The sequence below is a fragment of the Ochotona curzoniae genome, unplaced genomic scaffold, assembly GCF_017591425.1.
Source record: "Ochotona curzoniae isolate NIBS_2020 unplaced genomic scaffold, NIBS_Ocur_1.0 contig_65, whole genome shotgun sequence".
Taxonomy (NCBI): Eukaryota; Metazoa; Chordata; class Mammalia; order Lagomorpha; family Ochotonidae; genus Ochotona; species Ochotona curzoniae.
The window spans coordinates 2,501-26,653 of NW_024466508.1; the positions used below are offsets into that span (position 1 = coordinate 2,501).

A 24,153-nucleotide genomic window follows, 5' to 3' on the forward strand; every position below is an offset into this window, starting at 1 on the left:
TAACCCTAACCCTAACCCTAACCCTAACCCTAACCCTAACCCTAACCCTAACCCTAACCCTAACCCTAACCCTAACCCTAACCCTAACCCTAACCCTAACCCTAACCCTAACCCTAACCCTAACCCTAACCCTAACCCTAACCCTAACCCTAACCCTAACCCTAACCCTAACCCTAACCCTAACCCTAACCCTAACCCTAACCCTAACCCTAACCCTAACCCTAACCCTAACCCTAACCCTAACCCTAACCCTAACCCTAACCCTAACCCTAACCCTAACCCTAACCCTAACCCTAACCCTAACCCTAACCCTAACCCTAACCCTAACCCTAACCCTAACCCTAACCCTAACCCTAACCCTAACCCTAACCCTAACCCTAACCCTAACCCTAACCCTAACCCTAACCCTAACCCTAACCCTAACCCTAACCCTAACCCTAACCCTAACCCTAACCCTAACCCTAACCCTAACCCTAACCCTAACCCTAACCCTAACCCTAACCCTAACCCTAACCCTAACCCTAACCCTAACCCTAACCCTAACCCTAACCCTAACCCTAACCCTAACCCTAACCCTAACCCTAACCCTAACCCTAACCCTAACCCTAACCCTAACCCTAACCCTAACCCTAACCCTAACCCTAACCCTAACCCTAACCCTAACCCTAACCCTAACCCTAACCCTAACCCTAACCCTAACCCTAACCCTAACCCTAACCCTAACCCTAACCCTAACCCTAACCCTAACCCTAACCCTAACCCTAACCCTAACCCTAACCCTAACCCTAACCCTAACCCTAACCCTAACCCTAACCCTAACCCTAACCCTAACCCTAACCCTAACCCTAACCCTAACCCTAACCCTAACCCTAACCCTAACCCTAACCCTAACCCTAACCCTAACCCTAACCCTAACCCTAACCCTAACCCTAACCCTAACCCTAACCCTAACCCTAACCCTAACCCTAACCCTAACCCTAACCCTAACCCTAACCCTAACCCTAACCCTAACCCTAACCCTAACCCTAACCCTAACCCTAACCCTAACCCTAACCCTAACCCTAACCCTAACCCTAACCCTAACCCTAACCCTAACCCTAACCCTAACCCTAACCCTAACCCTAACCCTAACCCTAACCCTAACCCTAACCCTAACCCTAACCCTAACCCTAACCCTAACCCTAACCCTAACCCTAACCCTAACCCTAACCCTAACCCTAACCCTAACCCTAACCCTAACCCTAACCCTAACCCTAACCCTAACCCTAACCCTAACCCTAACCCTAACCCTAACCCTAACCCTAACCCTAACCCTAACCCTAACCCTAACCCTAACCCTAACCCTAACCCTAACCCTAACCCTAACCCTAACCCTAACCCTAACCCTAACCCTAACCCTAACCCTAACCCTAACCCTAACCCTAACCCTAACCCTAACCCTAACCCTAACCCTAACCCTAACCCTAACCCTAACCCTAACCCTAACCCTAACCCTAACCCTAACCCTAACCCTAACCCTAACCCTAACCCTAACCCTAACCCTAACCCTAACCCTAACCCTAACCCTAACCCTAACCCTAACCCTAACCCTAACCCTAACCCTAACCCTAACCCTAACCCTAACCCTAACCCTAACCCTAACCCTAACCCTAACCCTAACCCTAACCCTAACCCTAACCCTAACCCTAACCCTAACCCTAACCCTAACCCTAACCCTAACCCTAACCCTAACCCTAACCCTAACCCTAACCCTAACCCTAACCCTAACCCTAACCCTAACCCTAACCCTAACCCTAACCCTAACCCTAACCCTAACCCTAACCCTAACCCTAACCCTAACCCTAACCCTAACCCTAACCCTAACCCTAACCCTAACCCTAACCCTAACCCTAACCCTAACCCTAACCCTAACCCTAACCCTAACCCTAACCCTAACCCTAACCCTAACCCTAACCCTAACCCTAACCCTAACCCTAACCCTAACCCTAACCCTAACCCTAACCCTAACCCTAACCCTAACCCTAACCCTAACCCTAACCCTAACCCTAACCCTAACCCTAACCCTAACCCTAACCCTAACCCTAACCCTAACCCTAACCCTAACCCTAACCCTAACCCTAACCCTAACCCTAACCCTAACCCTAACCCTAACCCTAACCCTAACCCTAACCCTAACCCTAACCCTAACCCTAACCCTAACCCTAACCCTAACCCTAACCCTAACCCTAACCCTAACCCTAACCCTAACCCTAACCCTAACCCTAACCCTAACCCTAACCCTAACCCTAACCCTAACCCTAACCCTAACCCTAACCCTAACCCTAACCCTAACCCTAACCCTAACCCTAACCCTAACCCTAACCCTAACCCTAACCCTAACCCTAACCCTAACCCTAACCCTAACCCTAACCCTAACCCTAACCCTAACCCTAACCCTAACCCTAACCCTAACCCTAACCCTAACCCTAACCCTAACCCTAACCCTAACCCTAACCCTAACCCTAACCCTAACCCTAACCCTAACCCTAACCCTAACCCTAACCCTAACCCTAACCCTAACCCTAACCCTAACCCTAACCCTAACCCTAACCCTAACCCTAACCCTAACCCTAACCCTAACCCTAACCCTAACCCTAACCCTAACCCTAACCCTAACCCTAACCCTAACCCTAACCCTAACCCTAACCCTAACCCTAACCCTAACCCTAACCCTAACCCTAACCCTAACCCTAACCCTAACCCTAACCCTAACCCTAACCCTAACCCTAACCCTAACCCTAACCCTAACCCTAACCCTAACCCTAACCCTAACCCTAACCCTAACCCTAACCCTAACCCTAACCCTAACCCTAACCCTAACCCTAACCCTAACCCTAACCCTAACCCTAACCCTAACCCTAACCCTAACCCTAACCCTAACCCTAACCCTAACCCTAACCCTAACCCTAACCCTAACCCTAACCCTAACCCTAACCCTAACCCTAACCCTAACCCTAACCCTAACCCTAACCCTAACCCTAACCCTAACCCTAACCCTAACCCTAACCCTAACCCTAACCCTAACCCTAACCCTAACCCTAACCCTAACCCTAACCCTAACCCTAACCCTAACCCTAACCCTAACCCTAACCCTAACCCTAACCCTAACCCTAACCCTAACCCTAACCCTAACCCTAACCCTAACCCTAACCCTAACCCTAACCCTAACCCTAACCCTAACCCTAACCCTAACCCTAACCCTAACCCTAACCCTAACCCTAACCCTAACCCTAACCCTAACCCTAACCCTAACCCTAACCCTAACCCTAACCCTAACCCTAACCCTAACCCTAACCCTAACCCTAACCCTAACCCTAACCCTAACCCTAACCCTAACCCTAACCCTAACCCTAACCCTAACCCTAACCCTAACCCTAACCCTAACCCTAACCCTAACCCTAACCCTAACCCTAACCCTAACCCTAACCCTAACCCTAACCCTAACCCTAACCCTAACCCTAACCCTAACCCTAACCCTAACCCTAACCCTAACCCTAACCCTAACCCTAACCCTAACCCTAACCCTAACCCTAACCCTAACCCTAACCCTAACCCTAACCCTAACCCTAACCCTAACCCTAACCCTAACCCTAACCCTAACCCTAACCCTAACCCTAACCCTAACCCTAACCCTAACCCTAACCCTAACCCTAACCCTAACCCTAACCCTAACCCTAACCCTAACCCTAACCCTAACCCTAACCCTAACCCTAACCCTAACCCTAACCCTAACCCTAACCCTAACCCTAACCCTAACCCTAACCCTAACCCTAACCCTAACCCTAACCCTAACCCTAACCCTAACCCTAACCCTAACCCTAACCCTAACCCTAACCCTAACCCTAACCCTAACCCTAACCCTAACCCTAACCCTAACCCTAACCCTAACCCTAACCCTAACCCTAACCCTAACCCTAACCCTAACCCTAACCCTAACCCTAACCCTAACCCTAACCCTAACCCTAACCCTAACCCTAACCCTAACCCTAACCCTAACCCTAACCCTAACCCTAACCCTAACCCTAACCCTAACCCTAACCCTAACCCTAACCCTAACCCTAACCCTAACCCTAACCCTAACCCTAACCCTAACCCTAACCCTAACCCTAACCCTAACCCTAACCCTAACCCTAACCCTAACCCTAACCCTAACCCTAACCCTAACCCTAACCCTAACCCTAACCCTAACCCTAACCCTAACCCTAACCCTAACCCTAACCCTAACCCTAACCCTAACCCTAACCCTAACCCTAACCCTAACCCTAACCCTAACCCTAACCCTAACCCTAACCCTAACCCTAACCCTAACCCTAACCCTAACCCTAACCCTAACCCTAACCCTAACCCTAACCCTAACCCTAACCCTAACCCTAACCCTAACCCTAACCCTAACCCTAACCCTAACCCTAACCCTAACCCTAACCCTAACCCTAACCCTAACCCTAACCCTAACCCTAACCCTAACCCTAACCCTAACCCTAACCCTAACCCTAACCCTAACCCTAACCCTAACCCTAACCCTAACCCTAACCCTAACCCTAACCCTAACCCTAACCCTAACCCTAACCCTAACCCTAACCCTAACCCTAACCCTAACCCTAACCCTAACCCTAACCCTAACCCTAACCCTAACCCTAACCCTAACCCTAACCCTAACCCTAACCCTAACCCTAACCCTAACCCTAACCCTAACCCTAACCCTAACCCTAACCCTAACCCTAACCCTAACCCTAACCCTAACCCTAACCCTAACCCTAACCCTAACCCTAACCCTAACCCTAACCCTAACCCTAACCCTAACCCTAACCCTAACCCTAACCCTAACCCTAACCCTAACCCTAACCCTAACCCTAACCCTAACCCTAACCCTAACCCTAACCCTAACCCTAACCCTAACCCTAACCCTAACCCTAACCCTAACCCTAACCCTAACCCTAACCCTAACCCTAACCCTAACCCTAACCCTAACCCTAACCCTAACCCTAACCCTAACCCTAACCCTAACCCTAACCCTAACCCTAACCCTAACCCTAACCCTAACCCTAACCCTAACCCTAACCCTAACCCTAACCCTAACCCTAACCCTAACCCTAACCCTAACCCTAACCCTAACCCTAACCCTAACCCTAACCCTAACCCTAACCCTAACCCTAACCCTAACCCTAACCCTAACCCTAACCCTAACCCTAACCCTAACCCTAACCCTAACCCTAACCCTAACCCTAACCCTAACCCTAACCCTAACCCTAACCCTAACCCTAACCCTAACCCTAACCCTAACCCTAACCCTAACCCTAACCCTAACCCTAACCCTAACCCTAACCCTAACCCTAACCCTAACCCTAACCCTAACCCTAACCCTAACCCTAACCCTAACCCTAACCCTAACCCTAACCCTAACCCTAACCCTAACCCTAACCCTAACCCTAACCCTAACCCTAACCCTAACCCTAACCCTAACCCTAACCCTAACCCTAACCCTAACCCTAACCCTAACCCTAACCCTAACCCTAACCCTAACCCTAACCCTAACCCTAACCCTAACCCTAACCCTAACCCTAACCCTAACCCTAACCCTAACCCTAACCCTAACCCTAACCCTAACCCTAACCCTAACCCTAACCCTAACCCTAACCCTAACCCTAACCCTAACCCTAACCCTAACCCTAACCCTAACCCTAACCCTAACCCTAACCCTAACCCTAACCCTAACCCTAACCCTAACCCTAACCCTAACCCTAACCCTAACCCTAACCCTAACCCTAACCCTAACCCTAACCCTAACCCTAACCCTAACCCTAACCCTAACCCTAACCCTAACCCTAACCCTAACCCTAACCCTAACCCTAACCCTAACCCTAACCCTAACCCTAACCCTAACCCTAACCCTAACCCTAACCCTAACCCTAACCCTAACCCTAACCCTAACCCTAACCCTAACCCTAACCCTAACCCTAACCCTAACCCTAACCCTAACCCTAACCCTAACCCTAACCCTAACCCTAACCCTAACCCTAACCCTAACCCTAACCCTAACCCTAACCCTAACCCTAACCCTAACCCTAACCCTAACCCTAACCCTAACCCTAACCCTAACCCTAACCCTAACCCTAACCCTAACCCTAACCCTAACCCTAACCCTAACCCTAACCCTAACCCTAACCCTAACCCTAACCCTAACCCTAACCCTAACCCTAACCCTAACCCTAACCCTAACCCTAACCCTAACCCTAACCCTAACCCTAACCCTAACCCTAACCCTAACCCTAACCCTAACCCTAACCCTAACCCTAACCCTAACCCTAACCCTAACCCTAACCCTAACCCTAACCCTAACCCTAACCCTAACCCTAACCCTAACCCTAACCCTAACCCTAACCCTAACCCTAACCCTAACCCTAACCCTAACCCTAACCCTAACCCTAACCCTAACCCTAACCCTAACCCTAACCCTAACCCTAACCCTAACCCTAACCCTAACCCTAACCCTAACCCTAACCCTAACCCTAACCCTAACCCTAACCCTAACCCTAACCCTAACCCTAACCCTAACCCTAACCCTAACCCTAACCCTAACCCTAACCCTAACCCTAACCCTAACCCTAACCCTAACCCTAACCCTAACCCTAACCCTAACCCTAACCCTAACCCTAACCCTAACCCTAACCCTAACCCTAACCCTAACCCTAACCCTAACCCTAACCCTAACCCTAACCCTAACCCTAACCCTAACCCTAACCCTAACCCTAACCCTAACCCTAACCCTAACCCTAACCCTAACCCTAACCCTAACCCTAACCCTAACCCTAACCCTAACCCTAACCCTAACCCTAACCCTAACCCTAACCCTAACCCTAACCCTAACCCTAACCCTAACCCTAACCCTAACCCTAACCCTAACCCTAACCCTAACCCTAACCCTAACCCTAACCCTAACCCTAACCCTAACCCTAACCCTAACCCTAACCCTAACCCTAACCCTAACCCTAACCCTAACCCTAACCCTAACCCTAACCCTAACCCTAACCCTAACCCTAACCCTAACCCTAACCCTAACCCTAACCCTAACCCTAACCCTAACCCTAACCCTAACCCTAACCCTAACCCTAACCCTAACCCTAACCCTAACCCTAACCCTAACCCTAACCCTAACCCTAACCCTAACCCTAACCCTAACCCTAACCCTAACCCTAACCCTAACCCTAACCCTAACCCTAACCCTAACCCTAACCCTAACCCTAACCCTAACCCTAACCCTAACCCTAACCCTAACCCTAACCCTAACCCTAACCCTAACCCTAACCCTAACCCTAACCCTAACCCTAACCCTAACCCTAACCCTAACCCTAACCCTAACCCTAACCCTAACCCTAACCCTAACCCTAACCCTAACCCTAACCCTAACCCTAACCCTAACCCTAACCCTAACCCTAACCCTAACCCTAACCCTAACCCTAACCCTAACCCTAACCCTAACCCTAACCCTAACCCTAACCCTAACCCTAACCCTAACCCTAACCCTAACCCTAACCCTAACCCTAACCCTAACCCTAACCCTAACCCTAACCCTAACCCTAACCCTAACCCTAACCCTAACCCTAACCCTAACCCTAACCCTAACCCTAACCCTAACCCTAACCCTAACCCTAACCCTAACCCTAACCCTAACCCTAACCCTAACCCTAACCCTAACCCTAACCCTAACCCTAACCCTAACCCTAACCCTAACCCTAACCCTAACCCTAACCCTAACCCTAACCCTAACCCTAACCCTAACCCTAACCCTAACCCTAACCCTAACCCTAACCCTAACCCTAACCCTAACCCTAACCCTAACCCTAACCCTAACCCTAACCCTAACCCTAACCCTAACCCTAACCCTAACCCTAACCCTAACCCTAACCCTAACCCTAACCCTAACCCTAACCCTAACCCTAACCCTAACCCTAACCCTAACCCTAACCCTAACCCTAACCCTAACCCTAACCCTAACCCTAACCCTAACCCTAACCCTAACCCTAACCCTAACCCTAACCCTAACCCTAACCCTAACCCTAACCCTAACCCTAACCCTAACCCTAACCCTAACCCTAACCCTAACCCTAACCCTAACCCTAACCCTAACCCTAACCCTAACCCTAACCCTAACCCTAACCCTAACCCTAACCCTAACCCTAACCCTAACCCTAACCCTAACCCTAACCCTAACCCTAACCCTAACCCTAACCCTAACCCTAACCCTAACCCTAACCCTAACCCTAACCCTAACCCTAACCCTAACCCTAACCCTAACCCTAACCCTAACCCTAACCCTAACCCTAACCCTAACCCTAACCCTAACCCTAACCCTAACCCTAACCCTAACCCTAACCCTAACCCTAACCCTAACCCTAACCCTAACCCTAACCCTAACCCTAACCCTAACCCTAACCCTAACCCTAACCCTAACCCTAACCCTAACCCTAACCCTAACCCTAACCCTAACCCTAACCCTAACCCTAACCCTAACCCTAACCCTAACCCTAACCCTAACCCTAACCCTAACCCTAACCCTAACCCTAACCCTAACCCTAACCCTAACCCTAACCCTAACCCTAACCCTAACCCTAACCCTAACCCTAACCCTAACCCTAACCCTAACCCTAACCCTAACCCTAACCCTAACCCTAACCCTAACCCTAACCCTAACCCTAACCCTAACCCTAACCCTAACCCTAACCCTAACCCTAACCCTAACCCTAACCCTAACCCTAACCCTAACCCTAACCCTAACCCTAACCCTAACCCTAACCCTAACCCTAACCCTAACCCTAACCCTAACCCTAACCCTAACCCTAACCCTAACCCTAACCCTAACCCTAACCCTAACCCTAACCCTAACCCTAACCCTAACCCTAACCCTAACCCTAACCCTAACCCTAACCCTAACCCTAACCCTAACCCTAACCCTAACCCTAACCCTAACCCTAACCCTAACCCTAACCCTAACCCTAACCCTAACCCTAACCCTAACCCTAACCCTAACCCTAACCCTAACCCTAACCCTAACCCTAACCCTAACCCTAACCCTAACCCTAACCCTAACCCTAACCCTAACCCTAACCCTAACCCTAACCCTAACCCTAACCCTAACCCTAACCCTAACCCTAACCCTAACCCTAACCCTAACCCTAACCCTAACCCTAACCCTAACCCTAACCCTAACCCTAACCCTAACCCTAACCCTAACCCTAACCCTAACCCTAACCCTAACCCTAACCCTAACCCTAACCCTAACCCTAACCCTAACCCTAACCCTAACCCTAACCCTAACCCTAACCCTAACCCTAACCCTAACCCTAACCCTAACCCTAACCCTAACCCTAACCCTAACCCTAACCCTAACCCTAACCCTAACCCTAACCCTAACCCTAACCCTAACCCTAACCCTAACCCTAACCCTAACCCTAACCCTAACCCTAACCCTAACCCTAACCCTAACCCTAACCCTAACCCTAACCCTAACCCTAACCCTAACCCTAACCCTAACCCTAACCCTAACCCTAACCCTAACCCTAACCCTAACCCTAACCCTAACCCTAACCCTAACCCTAACCCTAACCCTAACCCTAACCCTAACCCTAACCCTAACCCTAACCCTAACCCTAACCCTAACCCTAACCCTAACCCTAACCCTAACCCTAACCCTAACCCTAACCCTAACCCTAACCCTAACCCTAACCCTAACCCTAACCCTAACCCTAACCCTAACCCTAACCCTAACCCTAACCCTAACCCTAACCCTAACCCTAACCCTAACCCTAACCCTAACCCTAACCCTAACCCTAACCCTAACCCTAACCCTAACCCTAACCCTAACCCTAACCCTAACCCTAACCCTAACCCTAACCCTAACCCTAACCCTAACCCTAACCCTAACCCTAACCCTAACCCTAACCCTAACCCTAACCCTAACCCTAACCCTAACCCTAACCCTAACCCTAACCCTAACCCTAACCCTAACCCTAACCCTAACCCTAACCCTAACCCTAACCCTAACCCTAACCCTAACCCTAACCCTAACCCTAACCCTAACCCTAACCCTAACCCTAACCCTAACCCTAACCCTAACCCTAACCCTAACCCTAACCCTAACCCTAACCCTAACCCTAACCCTAACCCTAACCCTAACCCTAACCCTAACCCTAACCCTAACCCTAACCCTAACCCTAACCCTAACCCTAACCCTAACCCTAACCCTAACCCTAACCCTAACCCTAACCCTAACCCTAACCCTAACCCTAACCCTAACCCTAACCCTAACCCTAACCCTAACCCTAACCCTAACCCTAACCCTAACCCTAACCCTAACCCTAACCCTAACCCTAACCCTAACCCTAACCCTAACCCTAACCCTAACCCTAACCCTAACCCTAACCCTAACCCTAACCCTAACCCTAACCCTAACCCTAACCCTAACCCTAACCCTAACCCTAACCCTAACCCTAACCCTAACCCTAACCCTAACCCTAACCCTAACCCTAACCCTAACCCTAACCCTAACCCTAACCCTAACCCTAACCCTAACCCTAACCCTAACCCTAACCCTAACCCTAACCCTAACCCTAACCCTAACCCTAACCCTAACCCTAACCCTAACCCTAACCCTAACCCTAACCCTAACCCTAACCCTAACCCTAACCCTAACCCTAACCCTAACCCTAACCCTAACCCTAACCCTAACCCTAACCCTAACCCTAACCCTAACCCTAACCCTAACCCTAACCCTAACCCTAACCCTAACCCTAACCCTAACCCTAACCCTAACCCTAACCCTAACCCTAACCCTAACCCTAACCCTAACCCTAACCCTAACCCTAACCCTAACCCTAACCCTAACCCTAACCCTAACCCTAACCCTAACCCTAACCCTAACCCTAACCCTAACCCTAACCCTAACCCTAACCCTAACCCTAACCCTAACCCTAACCCTAACCCTAACCCTAACCCTAACCCTAACCCTAACCCTAACCCTAACCCTAACCCTAACCCTAACCCTAACCCTAACCCTAACCCTAACCCTAACCCTAACCCTAACCCTAACCCTAACCCTAACCCTAACCCTAACCCTAACCCTAACCCTAACCCTAACCCTAACCCTAACCCTAACCCTAACCCTAACCCTAACCCTAACCCTAACCCTAACCCTAACCCTAACCCTAACCCTAACCCTAACCCTAACCCTAACCCTAACCCTAACCCTAACCCTAACCCTAACCCTAACCCTAACCCTAACCCTAACCCTAACCCTAACCCTAACCCTAACCCTAACCCTAACCCTAACCCTAACCCTAACCCTAACCCTAACCCTAACCCTAACCCTAACCCTAACCCTAACCCTAACCCTAACCCTAACCCTAACCCTAACCCTAACCCTAACCCTAACCCTAACCCTAACCCTAACCCTAACCCTAACCCTAACCCTAACCCTAACCCTAACCCTAACCCTAACCCTAACCCTAACCCTAACCCTAACCCTAACCCTAACCCTAACCCTAACCCTAACCCTAACCCTAACCCTAACCCTAACCCTAACCCTAACCCTAACCCTAACCCTAACCCTAACCCTAACCCTAACCCTAACCCTAACCCTAACCCTAACCCTAACCCTAACCCTAACCCTAACCCTAACCCTAACCCTAACCCTAACCCTAACCCTAACCCTAACCCTAACCCTAACCCTAACCCTAACCCTAACCCTAACCCTAACCCTAACCCTAACCCTAACCCTAACCCTAACCCTAACCCTAACCCTAACCCTAACCCTAACCCTAACCCTAACCCTAACCCTAACCCTAACCCTAACCCTAACCCTAACCCTAACCCTAACCCTAACCCTAACCCTAACCCTAACCCTAACCCTAACCCTAACCCTAACCCTAACCCTAACCCTAACCCTAACCCTAACCCTAACCCTAACCCTAACCCTAACCCTAACCCTAACCCTAACCCTAACCCTAACCCTAACCCTAACCCTAACCCTAACCCTAACCCTAACCCTAACCCTAACCCTAACCCTAACCCTAACCCTAACCCTAACCCTAACCCTAACCCTAACCCTAACCCTAACCCTAACCCTAACCCTAACCCTAACCCTAACCCTAACCCTAACCCTAACCCTAACCCTAACCCTAACCCTAACCCTAACCCTAACCCTAACCCTAACCCTAACCCTAACCCTAACCCTAACCCTAACCCTAACCCTAACCCTAACCCTAACCCTAACCCTAACCCTAACCCTAACCCTAACCCTAACCCTAACCCTAACCCTAACCCTAACCCTAACCCTAACCCTAACCCTAACCCTAACCCTAACCCTAACCCTAACCCTAACCCTAACCCTAACCCTAACCCTAACCCTAACCCTAACCCTAACCCTAACCCTAACCCTAACCCTAACCCTAACCCTAACCCTAACCCTAACCCTAACCCTAACCCTAACCCTAACCCTAACCCTAACCCTAACCCTAACCCTAACCCTAACCCTAACCCTAACCCTAACCCTAACCCTAACCCTAACCCTAACCCTAACCCTAACCCTAACCCTAACCCTAACCCTAACCCTAACCCTAACCCTAACCCTAACCCTAACCCTAACCCTAACCCTAACCCTAACCCTAACCCTAACCCTAACCCTAACCCTAACCCTAACCCTAACCCTAACCCTAACCCTAACCCTAACCCTAACCCTAACCCTAACCCTAACCCTAACCCTAACCCTAACCCTAACCCTAACCCTAACCCTAACCCTAACCCTAACCCTAACCCTAACCCTAACCCTAACCCTAACCCTAACCCTAACCCTAACCCTAACCCTAACCCTAACCCTAACCCTAACCCTAACCCTAACCCTAACCCTAACCCTAACCCTAACCCTAACCCTAACCCTAACCCTAACCCTAACCCTAACCCTAACCCTAACCCTAACCCTAACCCTAACCCTAACCCTAACCCTAACCCTAACCCTAACCCTAACCCTAACCCTAACCCTAACCCTAACCCTAACCCTAACCCTAACCCTAACCCTAACCCTAACCCTAACCCTAACCCTAACCCTAACCCTAACCCTAACCCTAACCCTAACCCTAACCCTAACCCTAACCCTAACCCTAACCCTAACCCTAACCCTAACCCTAACCCTAACCCTAACCCTAACCCTAACCCTAACCCTAACCCTAACCCTAACCCTAACCCTAACCCTAACCCTAACCCTAACCCTAACCCTAACCCTAACCCTAACCCTAACCCTAACCCTAACCCTAACCCTAACCCTAACCCTAACCCTAACCCTAACCCTAACCCTAACCCTAACCCTAACCCTAACCCTAACCCTAACCCTAACCCTAACCCTAACCCTAACCCTAACCCTAACCCTAACCCTAACCCTAACCCTAACCCTAACCCTAACCCTAACCCTAACCCTAACCCTAACCCTAACCCTAACCCTAACCCTAACCCTAACCCTAACCCTAACCCTAACCCTAACCCTAACCCTAACCCTAACCCTAACCCTAACCCTAACCCTAACCCTAACCCTAACCCTAACCCTAACCCTAACCCTAACCCTAACCCTAACCCTAACCCTAACCCTAACCCTAACCCTAACCCTAACCCTAACCCTAACCCTAACCCTAACCCTAACCCTAACCCTAACCCTAACCCTAACCCTAACCCTAACCCTAACCCTAACCCTAACCCTAACCCTAACCCTAACCCTAACCCTAACCCTAACCCTAACCCTAACCCTAACCCTAACCCTAACCCTAACCCTAACCCTAACCCTAACCCTAACCCTAACCCTAACCCTAACCCTAACCCTAACCCTAACCCTAACCCTAACCCTAACCCTAACCCTAACCCTAACCCTAACCCTAACCCTAACCCTAACCCTAACCCTAACCCTAACCCTAACCCTAACCCTAACCCTAACCCTAACCCTAACCCTAACCCTAACCCTAACCCTAACCCTAACCCTAACCCTAACCCTAACCCTAACCCTAACCCTAACCCTAACCCTAACCCTAACCCTAACCCTAACCCTAACCCTAACCCTAACCCTAACCCTAACCCTAACCCTAACCCTAACCCTAACCCTAACCCTAACCCTAACCCTAACCCTAACCCTAACCCTAACCCTAACCCTAACCCTAACCCTAACCCTAACCCTAACCCTAACCCTAACCCTAACCCTAACCCTAACCCTAACCCTAACCCTAACCCTAACCCTAACCCTAACCCTAACCCTAACCCTAACCCTAACCCTAACCCTAACCCTAACCCTAACCCTAACCCTAACCCTAACCCTAACCCTAACCCTAACCCTAACCCTAACCCTAACCCTAACCCTAACCCTAACCCTAACCCTAACCCTAACCCTAACCCTAACCCTAACCCTAACCCTAACCCTAACCCTAACCCTAACCCTAACCCTAACCCTAACCCTAACCCTAACCCTAACCCTAACCCTAACCCTAACCCTAACCCTAACCCTAACCCTAACCCTAACCCTAACCCTAACCCTAACCCTAACCCTAACCCTAACCCTAACCCTAACCCTAACCCTAACCCTAACCCTAACCCTAACCCTAACCCTAACCCTAACCCTAACCCTAACCCTAACCCTAACCCTAACCCTAACCCTAACCCTAACCCTAACCCTAACCCTAACCCTAACCCTAACCCTAACCCTAACCCTAACCCTAACCCTAACCCTAACCCTAACCCTAACCCTAACCCTAACCCTAACCCTAACCCTAACCCTAACCCTAACCCTAACCCTAACCCTAACCCTAACCCTAACCCTAACCCTAACCCTAACCCTAACCCTAACCCTAACCCTAACCCTAACCCTAACCCTAACCCTAACCCTAACCCTAACCCTAACCCTAACCCTAACCCTAACCCTAACCCTAACCCTAACCCTAACCCTAACCCTAACCCTAACCCTAACCCTAACCCTAACCCTAACCCTAACCCTAACCCTAACCCTAACCCTAACCCTAACCCTAACCCTAACCCTAACCCTAACCCTAACCCTAACCCTAACCCTAACCCTAACCCTAACCCTAACCCTAACCCTAACCCTAACCCTAACCCTAACCCTAACCCTAACCCTAACCCTAACCCTAACCCTAACCCTAACCCTAACCCTAACCCTAACCCTAACCCTAACCCTAACCCTAACCCTAACCCTAACCCTAACCCTAACCCTAACCCTAACCCTAACCCTAACCCTAACCCTAACCCTAACCCTAACCCTAACCCTAACCCTAACCCTAACCCTAACCCTAACCCTAACCCTAACCCTAACCCTAACCCTAACCCTAACCCTAACCCTAACCCTAACCCTAACCCTAACCCTAACCCTAACCCTAACCCTAACCCTAACCCTAACCCTAACCCTAACCCTAACCCTAACCCTAACCCTAACCCTAACCCTAACCCTAACCCTAACCCTAACCCTAACCCTAACCCTAACCCTAACCCTAACCCTAACCCTAACCCTAACCCTAACCCTAACCCTAACCCTAACCCTAACCCTAACCCTAACCCTAACCCTAACCCTAACCCTAACCCTAACCCTAACCCTAACCCTAACCCTAACCCTAACCCTAACCCTAACCCTAACCCTAACCCTAACCCTAACCCTAACCCTAACCCTAACCCTAACCCTAACCCTAACCCTAACCCTAACCCTAACCCTAACCCTAACCCTAACCCTAACCCTAACCCTAACCCTAACCCTAACCCTAACCCTAACCCTAACCCTAACCCTAACCCTAACCCTAACCCTAACCCTAACCCTAACCCTAACCCTAACCCTAACCCTAACCCTAACCCTAACCCTAACCCTAACCCTAACCCTAACCCTAACCCTAACCCTAACCCTAACCCTAACCCTAACCCTAACCCTAACCCTAACCCTAACCCTAACCCTAACCCTAACCCTAACCCTAACCCTAACCCTAACCCTAACCCTAACCCTAACCCTAACCCTAACCCTAACCCTAACCCTAACCCTAACCCTAACCCTAACCCTAACCCTAACCCTAACCCTAACCCTAACCCTAACCCTAACCCTAACCCTAACCCTAACCCTAACCCTAACCCTAACCCTAACCCTAACCCTAACCCTAACCCTAACCCTAACCCTAACCCTAACCCTAACCCTAACCCTAACCCTAACCCTAACCCTAACCCTAACCCTAACCCTAACCCTAACCCTAACCCTAACCCTAACCCTAACCCTAACCCTAACCCTAACCCTAACCCTAACCCTAACCCTAACCCTAACCCTAACCCTAACCCTAACCCTAACCCTAACCCTAACCCTAACCCTAACCCTAACCCTAACCCTAACCCTAACCCTAACCCTAACCCTAACCCTAACCCTAACCCTAACCCTAACCCTAACCCTAACCCTAACCCTAACCCTAACCCTAACCCTAACCCTAACCCTAACCCTAACCCTAACCCTAACCCTAACCCTAACCCTAACCCTAACCCTAACCCTAACCCTAACCCTAACCCTAACCCTAACCCTAACCCTAACCCTAACCCTAACCCTAACCCTAACCCTAACCCTAACCCTAACCCTAACCCTAACCCTAACCCTAACCCTAACCCTAACCCTAACCCTAACCCTAACCCTAACCCTAACCCTAACCCTAACCCTAACCCTAACCCTAACCCTAACCCTAACCCTAACCCTAACCCTAACCCTAACCCTAACCCTAACCCTAACCCTAACCCTAACCCTAACCCTAACCCTAACCCTAACCCTAACCCTAACCCTAACCCTAACCCTAACCCTAACCCTAACCCTAACCCTAACCCTAACCCTAACCCTAACCCTAACCCTAACCCTAACCCTAACCCTAACCCTAACCCTAACCCTAACCCTAACCCTAACCCTAACCCTAACCCTAACCCTAACCCTAACCCTAACCCTAACCCTAACCCTAACCCTAACCCTAACCCTAACCCTAACCCTAACCCTAACCCTAACCCTAACCCTAACCCTAACCCTAACCCTAACCCTAACCCTAACCCTAACCCTAACCCTAACCCTAACCCTAACCCTAACCCTAACCCTAACCCTAACCCTAACCCTAACCCTAACCCTAACCCTAACCCTAACCCTAACCCTAACCCTAACCCTAAACCCTAACCCTAACCCTAACCCTAACCCTAACCCTAACCCTAACCCTAACCCTAACCCTAACCCTAACCCTAACCCTAACCCTAACCCTAACCCTAACCCTAACCCTAACCCTAACCCTAACCCTAACCCTAACCCTAACCCTAACCCTAACCCTAACCCTAACCCTAACCCTAACCCTAACCCTAACCCTAACCCTAACCCTAACCCTAACCCTAACCCTAACCCTAACCCTAACCCTAACCCTAACCCTAACCCTAACCCTAACCCTAACCCTAACCCTAACCCTAACCCTAACCCTAACCCTAACCCTAACCCTAACCCTAACCCTAACCCTAACCCTAACCCTAACCCTAACCCTAACCCTAACCCTAACCCTAACCCTAACCCTAACCCTAACCCTAACCCTAACCCTAACCCTAACCCTAACCCTAACCCTAACCCTAACCCTAACCCTAACCCTAACCCTAACCCTAACCCTAACCCTAACCCTAACCCTAACCCTAACCCTAACCCTAACCCTAACCCTAACCCTAACCCTAACCCTAACCCTAACCCTAACCCTAACCCTAACCCTAACCCTAACCCTAACCCTAACCCTAACCCTAACCCTAACCCTAACCCTAACCCTAACCCTAACCCTAACCCTAACCCTAACCCTAACCCTAACCCTAACCCTAACCCTAACCCTAACCCTAACCCTAACCCTAACCCTAACCCTAACCCTAACCCTAACCCTAACCCTAACCCTAACCCTAACCCTAACCCTAACCCTAACCCTAACCCTAACCCTAACCCTAACCCTAACCCTAACCCTAACCCTAACCCTAACCCTAACCCTAACCCTAACCCTAACCCTAACCCTAACCCTAACCCTAACCCTAACCCTAACCCTAACCCTAACCCTAACCCTAACCCTAACCCTAACCCTAACCCTAACCCTAACCCTAACCCTAACCCTAACCCTAACCCTAACCCTAACCCTAACCCTAACCCTAACCCTAACCCTAACCCTAACCCTAACCCTAACCCTAACCCTAACCCTAACCCTAACCCTAACCCTAACCCTAACCCTAACCCTAACCCTAACCCTAACCCTAACCCTAACCCTAACCCTAACCCTAACCCTAACCCTAACCCTAACCCTAACCCTAACCCTAACCCTAACCCTAACCCTAACCCTAACCCTAACCCTAACCCTAACCCTAACCCTAACCCTAACCCTAACCCTAACCCTAACCCTAACCCTAACCCTAACCCTAACCCTAACCCTAACCCTAACCCTAACCCTAACCCTAACCCTAACCCTAACCCTAACCCTAACCCTAACCCTAACCCTAACCCTAACCCTAACCCTAACCCTAACCCTAACCCTAACCCTAACCCTAACCCTAACCCTAACCCTAACCCTAACCCTAACCCTAACCCTAACCCTAACCCTAACCCTAACCCTAACCCTAACCCTAACCCTAACCCTAACCCTAACCCTAACCCTAACCCTAACCCTAACCCTAACCCTAACCCTAACCCTAACCCTAACCCTAACCCTAACCCTAACCCTAACCCTAACCCTAACCCTAACCCTAACCCTAACCCTAACCCTAACCCTAACCCTAACCCTAACCCTAACCCTAACCCTAACCCTAACCCTAACCCTAACCCTAACCCTAACCCTAACCCTAACCCTAACCCTAACCCTAACCCTAACCCTAACCCTAACCCTAACCCTAACCCTAACCCTAACCCTAACCCTAACCCTAACCCTAACCCTAACCCTAACCCTAACCCTAACCCTAACCCTAACCCTAACCCTAACCCTAACCCTAACCCTAACCCTAACCCTAACCCTAACCCTAACCCTAACCCTAACCCTAACCCTAACCCTAACCCTAACCCTAACCCTAACCCTAACCCTAACCCTAACCCTAACCCTAACCCTAACCCTAACCCTAACCCTAACCCTAACCCTAACCCTAACCCTAACCCTAACCCTAACCCTAACCCTAACCCTAACCCTAACCCTAACCCTAACCCTAACCCTAACCCTAACCCTAACCCTAACCCTAACCCTAACCCTAACCCTAACCCTAACCCTAACCCTAACCCTAACCCTAACCCTAACCCTAACCCTAACCCTAACCCTAACCCTAACCCTAACCCTAACCCTAACCCTAACCCTAACCCTAACCCTAACCCTAACCCTAACCCTAACCCTAACCCTAACCCTAACCCTAACCCTAACCCTAACCCTAACCCTAACCCTAACCCTAACCCTAACCCTAACCCTAACCCTAACCCTAACCCTAACCCTAACCCTAACCCTAACCCTAACCCTAACCCTAACCCTAACCCTAACCCTAACCCTAACCCTAACCCTAACCCTAACCCTAACCCTAACCCTAACCCTAACCCTAACCCTAACCCTAACCCTAACCCTAACCCTAACCCTAACCCTAACCCTAACCCTAACCCTAACCCTAACCCTAACCCTAACCCTAACCCTAACCCTAACCCTAACCCTAACCCTAACCCTAACCCTAACCCTAACCCTAACCCTAACCCTAACCCTAACCCTAACCCTAACCCTAACCCTAACCCTAACCCTAACCCTAACCCTAACCCTAACCCTAACCCTAACCCTAACCCTAACCCTAACCCTAACCCTAACCCTAACCCTAACCCTAACCCTAACCCTAACCCTAACCCTAACCCTAACCCTAACCCTAACCCTAACCCTAACCCTAACCCTAACCCTAACCCTAACCCTAACCCTAACCCTAACCCTAACCCTAACCCTAACCCTAACCCTAACCCTAACCCTAACCCTAACCCTAACCCTAACCCTAACCCTAACCCTAACCCTAACCCTAACCCTAACCCTAACCCTAACCCTAACCCTAACCCTAACCCTAACCCTAACCCTAACCCTAACCCTAACCCTAACCCTAACCCTAACCCTAACCCTAACCCTAACCCTAACCCTAACCCTAACCCTAACCCTAACCCTAACCCTAACCCTAACCCTAACCCTAACCCTAACCCTAACCCTAACCCTAACCCTAACCCTAACCCTAACCCTAACCCTAACCCTAACCCTAACCCTAACCCTAACCCTAACCCTAACCCTAACCCTAACCCTAACCCTAACCCTAACCCTAACCCTAACCCTAACCCTAACCCTAACCCTAACCCTAACCCTAACCCTAACCCTAACCCTAACCCTAACCCTAACCCTAACCCTAACCCTAACCCTAACCCTAACCCTAACCCTAACCCTAACCCTAACCCCTAACCCTAACCCTAACCCTAACCCTAACCCTAACCCTAACCCTAACCCTAACCCTAACCCTAACCCTAACCCTAACCCTAACCCTAACCCTAACCCTAACCCTAACCCTAACCCTAACCCTAACCCTAACCCTAACCCTAACCCTAACCCTAACCCTAACCCTAACCCCTAACCCTAACCCTAACCCTAACCCTAACCCCTAACCCTAACCCCTAACCCTAACCCTAACCCTAACCCTAACCCTAACCCTAACCCCCTAACCCTAACCCCCTAACCCTAACCCCCTAACCCTAACCCTAACCCTAACCCTAACCCTAACCCTAACCCTAACCCTAACCCCCTAACCCTAACCCCCTAACCCTAACCCTAACCCCAACCCCAACCCTAACCCCCTAACCCTAACCCCCTAACCCTAACCCTAACCCCTAACCCCTAACGCCTAACCCCTAACCCTAACCCTAACCCTAACGCTAACCCTAACACTAACCGTAGCCCTAGCCCTAACCCCTGACCCTAACCCTAACCCTAACCCCTGACCCTAACCCCTAACCCCTTCACATCTAGATTCAGAAACATGGTAGCGTGGGAGAAACTGAAGCAATGTTAGGCAGCCCCCCCCCACCCCTTTCCAGCAGGAAGCAGCTGGAGTGGTCGTCAGCCCATCCTGCTGAGCAGCCAGGGTTCATTTTCCTGGGAAAAAGATGCTCAGGAGGTAGAAGGAGTAACAGGCAGTTACGGCATGTGGTCCCCAGTGAAGTTATCTTTGTATACTATATAATACTGCTCCCCATTTTTGCCTCTTCCAAAAACATGTTCTCCCTAGCTACATCTTTCAGGTATAATTTACAAAACACAGAAGGGAGATTTGCAGAAGGATATTCAGAATCTTTGCTACTGTGGGAGACAGAGCCAGTCCAACCTCTTCTGAAAGGCCCGGGAAGGAAATGAATGAACCCGAAACCCACTGGTTTGCAGGTTTACATAAAGGACCTGCTAGAGGAACAAGTTGTACACTGGTGGACTGTTGCTGTTGAAATGTAAATGTCTCAAAGCAGTCCTCCCTGGGTGCCTGCGTGACACCCTTCTTTTAAAAGTCTGATGCTGTTAATAAACATTGGCTATTGACAGTCAGTAGTCCACGTGTGCTATTACTGGCTCCATGTACCAAGTCCATCACTGAAGCACAGCAAACATAAGGGGTAGGGAAATCCCAGACCCTAGAGAAATGTACCATAGAATTCAAAATTGAGAAAAAAAAAAAAGACAAAATGTGTTAAACAATGAAATATTTAATGTGCACGGTATCAAATTTAAGCACCAGTGTACAAAATGCAGCTTTCCAACAAGTCCGATTGGCAAGATACTTGATAAACTCCTGAAGAGCATGCTCACCCTTCCTCTCTCCCTCTTGGGGGGGATGTGGACACCTGCATTGGCCTGATGGACTGGACCCAGGCACCAGGCCTGCATCCACCCAGACCTCCACACAGCACCATAGGATGCACCGCAAAGACTAGAAGAAATTGAACTTAAACTCTTCCTCAGGCGTGTCCACAGTGGCCTCAGCTCTAGGAGCTGGACGGAGCCTGCAGACCTTCCGGCTCTTCTTCCTGGCGGCCTCTGCGACAGGCTGCACCCGCGCGGCCCGAGAAGCTGGGAACAGTCAGATGGGAGTGACCTGAGGGCTGCTCAGGCCTGGTGGAGGAATGGCACTCAGGCTCCCCCACCCCAACCCGCCGCCTGGACCTCGACACCCAGACAGCAGCTCCTCACCAGCCCGAAGGGACCGCAGCGCCTCCAGGGACTCGGCTTCCATGCGGGCACGGTAGTCTCCGAATAAGGTGCGCATCAGCTGCCGCTTGCGGGGCAGGGGCGTCCGCTCGCTGCGCAGGCTCCGCAGGGCGCTGGAGGCCTGCTCTCCTGCGGCCACACAGCGTGTCAGCGCCTGCCTCCTGTGCATCTGCTTCCCACACACCCCGCACCTCCAGCACATCCCTCATGGTCCCGCACACCCCGCCCGGTCCCGCACACCCCTCCTGCACACCCCGCCCGCCTCCCGCACGCTCCTCACGGTCCCGCACACCCCGCCCGCCTCCCGTGCACCCTGCACAGTCCCGCACACCCCGAACCTCCCACACCTCCCGCTTGGTCTCACACACCCCTCCCGTGCAGCCCTCACTCTGTCTCTCCGTGGCTTTCCGCGTCCTCAGGCCCAGCTCCAGCTGCTCCACACACCAGGCCAGCTCCCGGGCCAGCTGCTCGGCCTGCGGCGGGGCGGACGCGGCTGTGAGAGCCGAGAAGCACGAAATGCCCGTCCTCTCGTCCCCTCCCGTCCTCCCCTCTCCGTCCCCGTCCTCCCCTCCCCGTCCTTCCGTCCCTCTCCGTCCCCGTCCTCCCGTCCTCCCCTCCCCGTCCGGTCCTCCCGTGCCTGGGCCTCGGCGCTCGGCGGGGCGCCCTCCGCGACCGGGTCGCCGCCGTCCCGCACACTCGCTGCGCTCCGGGCCTTCTCCTTCTTTTTGGGCTTCCGCGAGGCGGCGGCGCCGTCACGGCCGCGTCCCGGGCAGGGCGGACCGGGGGATGCGGAGGGAAGGGCGGCACGAGGGTCAACCAGGTCCTCGCCGCTCACCGCCATGTTCGCAGTCGCCGCCGGAACTACGCACGATGGCGTCCGTCGCCAAATTCGCCCCTCCGGAAACGCGTCCGCGACGCAGGGTTCCGGGCGCGCGCGGCCAAGGGAGGACGCAGAAGTGTGTCCTCCGGCGGAGTGCAGTGCGGGGTGCGCCCGCGGCTTTACGTTCCGGTCCCGCAAACGGGTGACGCGCGCGGTGTAGCCGGCTCCGCACCGACGGACACCCACCGAGCGGCCTGTGCTGCCCAGGTCTGTGCTTCCCTCTGGGCCGGTCGGCAGTGACAGCTGCACGCGTGAGGCGCCCAGAGAATCTTCCCCTACGGACCAGCAGGGTTAGGGTGGGATCCGGTGCTAACAAGGTGAGCATTTGGTCACCTTGGTCGCTCCATCGCAGCCTCCGTCCCTGGAAGCAGCCGGTGGACCAGTGCAGCCCCTCTGCACGGGGACGATCGTGGTCGTGCCCTACTCATTACAAACTACCTGCTGAGCGAAAAGCCACAAGTAAACATGGGATCTCTGTGGTCCAACTAGTAGTTCATTTTTTAAAAAGGGGGGGGGAGGGTTAAAGCGCAGGCCACGTTACCAATTTCATATTAATAAATTTTTTCTCTGGTGAGGACTTTAGCTGCTAGGCCACACCGCCGGGCCCAAAAGTCCATATTTTTGTGTGTGTGTGTGTTTTTTCCCCCACATTTTATTTTTATTGCTATCATTTTATGATACAGTTCCATATTCCCTTATCCCCTCCCCAATTCCCTCCCCCCCACCTAGTTCCTTTATATCATTATTAACATATAGTCATTCATACTCAATTATATGTCCATCATTGCGGGCATGGACAATGGCAGAGAGTCCAGAATCCTATTGTCAAGATATAATATAAACAGTTTCACTGTAAGTCCATCTTTGTCTGGAAACAGAAATGCATACCACACTACATCCTCACATCTGAATGTTAGTATCCATTACATAACTATTGCACATTCCCTTAAACGA

The 24,153-nt window shown here is 51.0% G+C and overlaps 1 protein-coding gene across 1 annotated transcript; it reads right to left on the minus strand.

The window, feature by feature from the left end:
• Positions 1–21,801: 21,801 nt before the first annotated feature.
• On the minus strand, positions 21,802–23,735 carry CUNH8orf33 (chromosome unknown C8orf33 homolog). Its single transcript, XM_040991557.1, has 4 exons — positions 22,957–23,735; positions 22,708–22,792; positions 22,302–22,448; positions 21,802–22,181 (listed from the first exon to the last, which is right to left on the minus strand). Exons 1-4 carry the CDS (start codon positions 23,158–23,160, stop codon positions 22,042–22,044), a joined length of 576 nt encoding a protein of 191 aa, XP_040847491.1. The 5' UTR covers positions 23,161–23,735; the 3' UTR covers positions 21,802–22,041.
• Between the last annotated feature and the right edge of the window lie 418 nt (positions 23,736–24,153).

What these genes read in the sequence shown, in the direction of transcription:
- CUNH8orf33 (XM_040991557.1), bottom strand. Translation starts at nt 23,160, where the DNA reads ATGGCGGTGAGCGGCGAGGACCTGGTTGACCCTCGTGCCGCCCTTCCC. An exon ending in CGCCGAGCGCCGAGGCCCAG is followed by an intron (nt 22,793 to 22,956) that starts GCACGGGAGGAC and finishes GCCCCGCCGCAG; the next exon opens with GCCGAGCAGCTGGCCCGGGA. An exon ending in GAAAGCCACGGAGAGACAGA is followed by an intron (nt 22,449 to 22,707) that starts GTGAGGGCTGCA and finishes GTGTGGCCGCAG; the next exon opens with GAGAGCAGGCCTCCAGCGCC.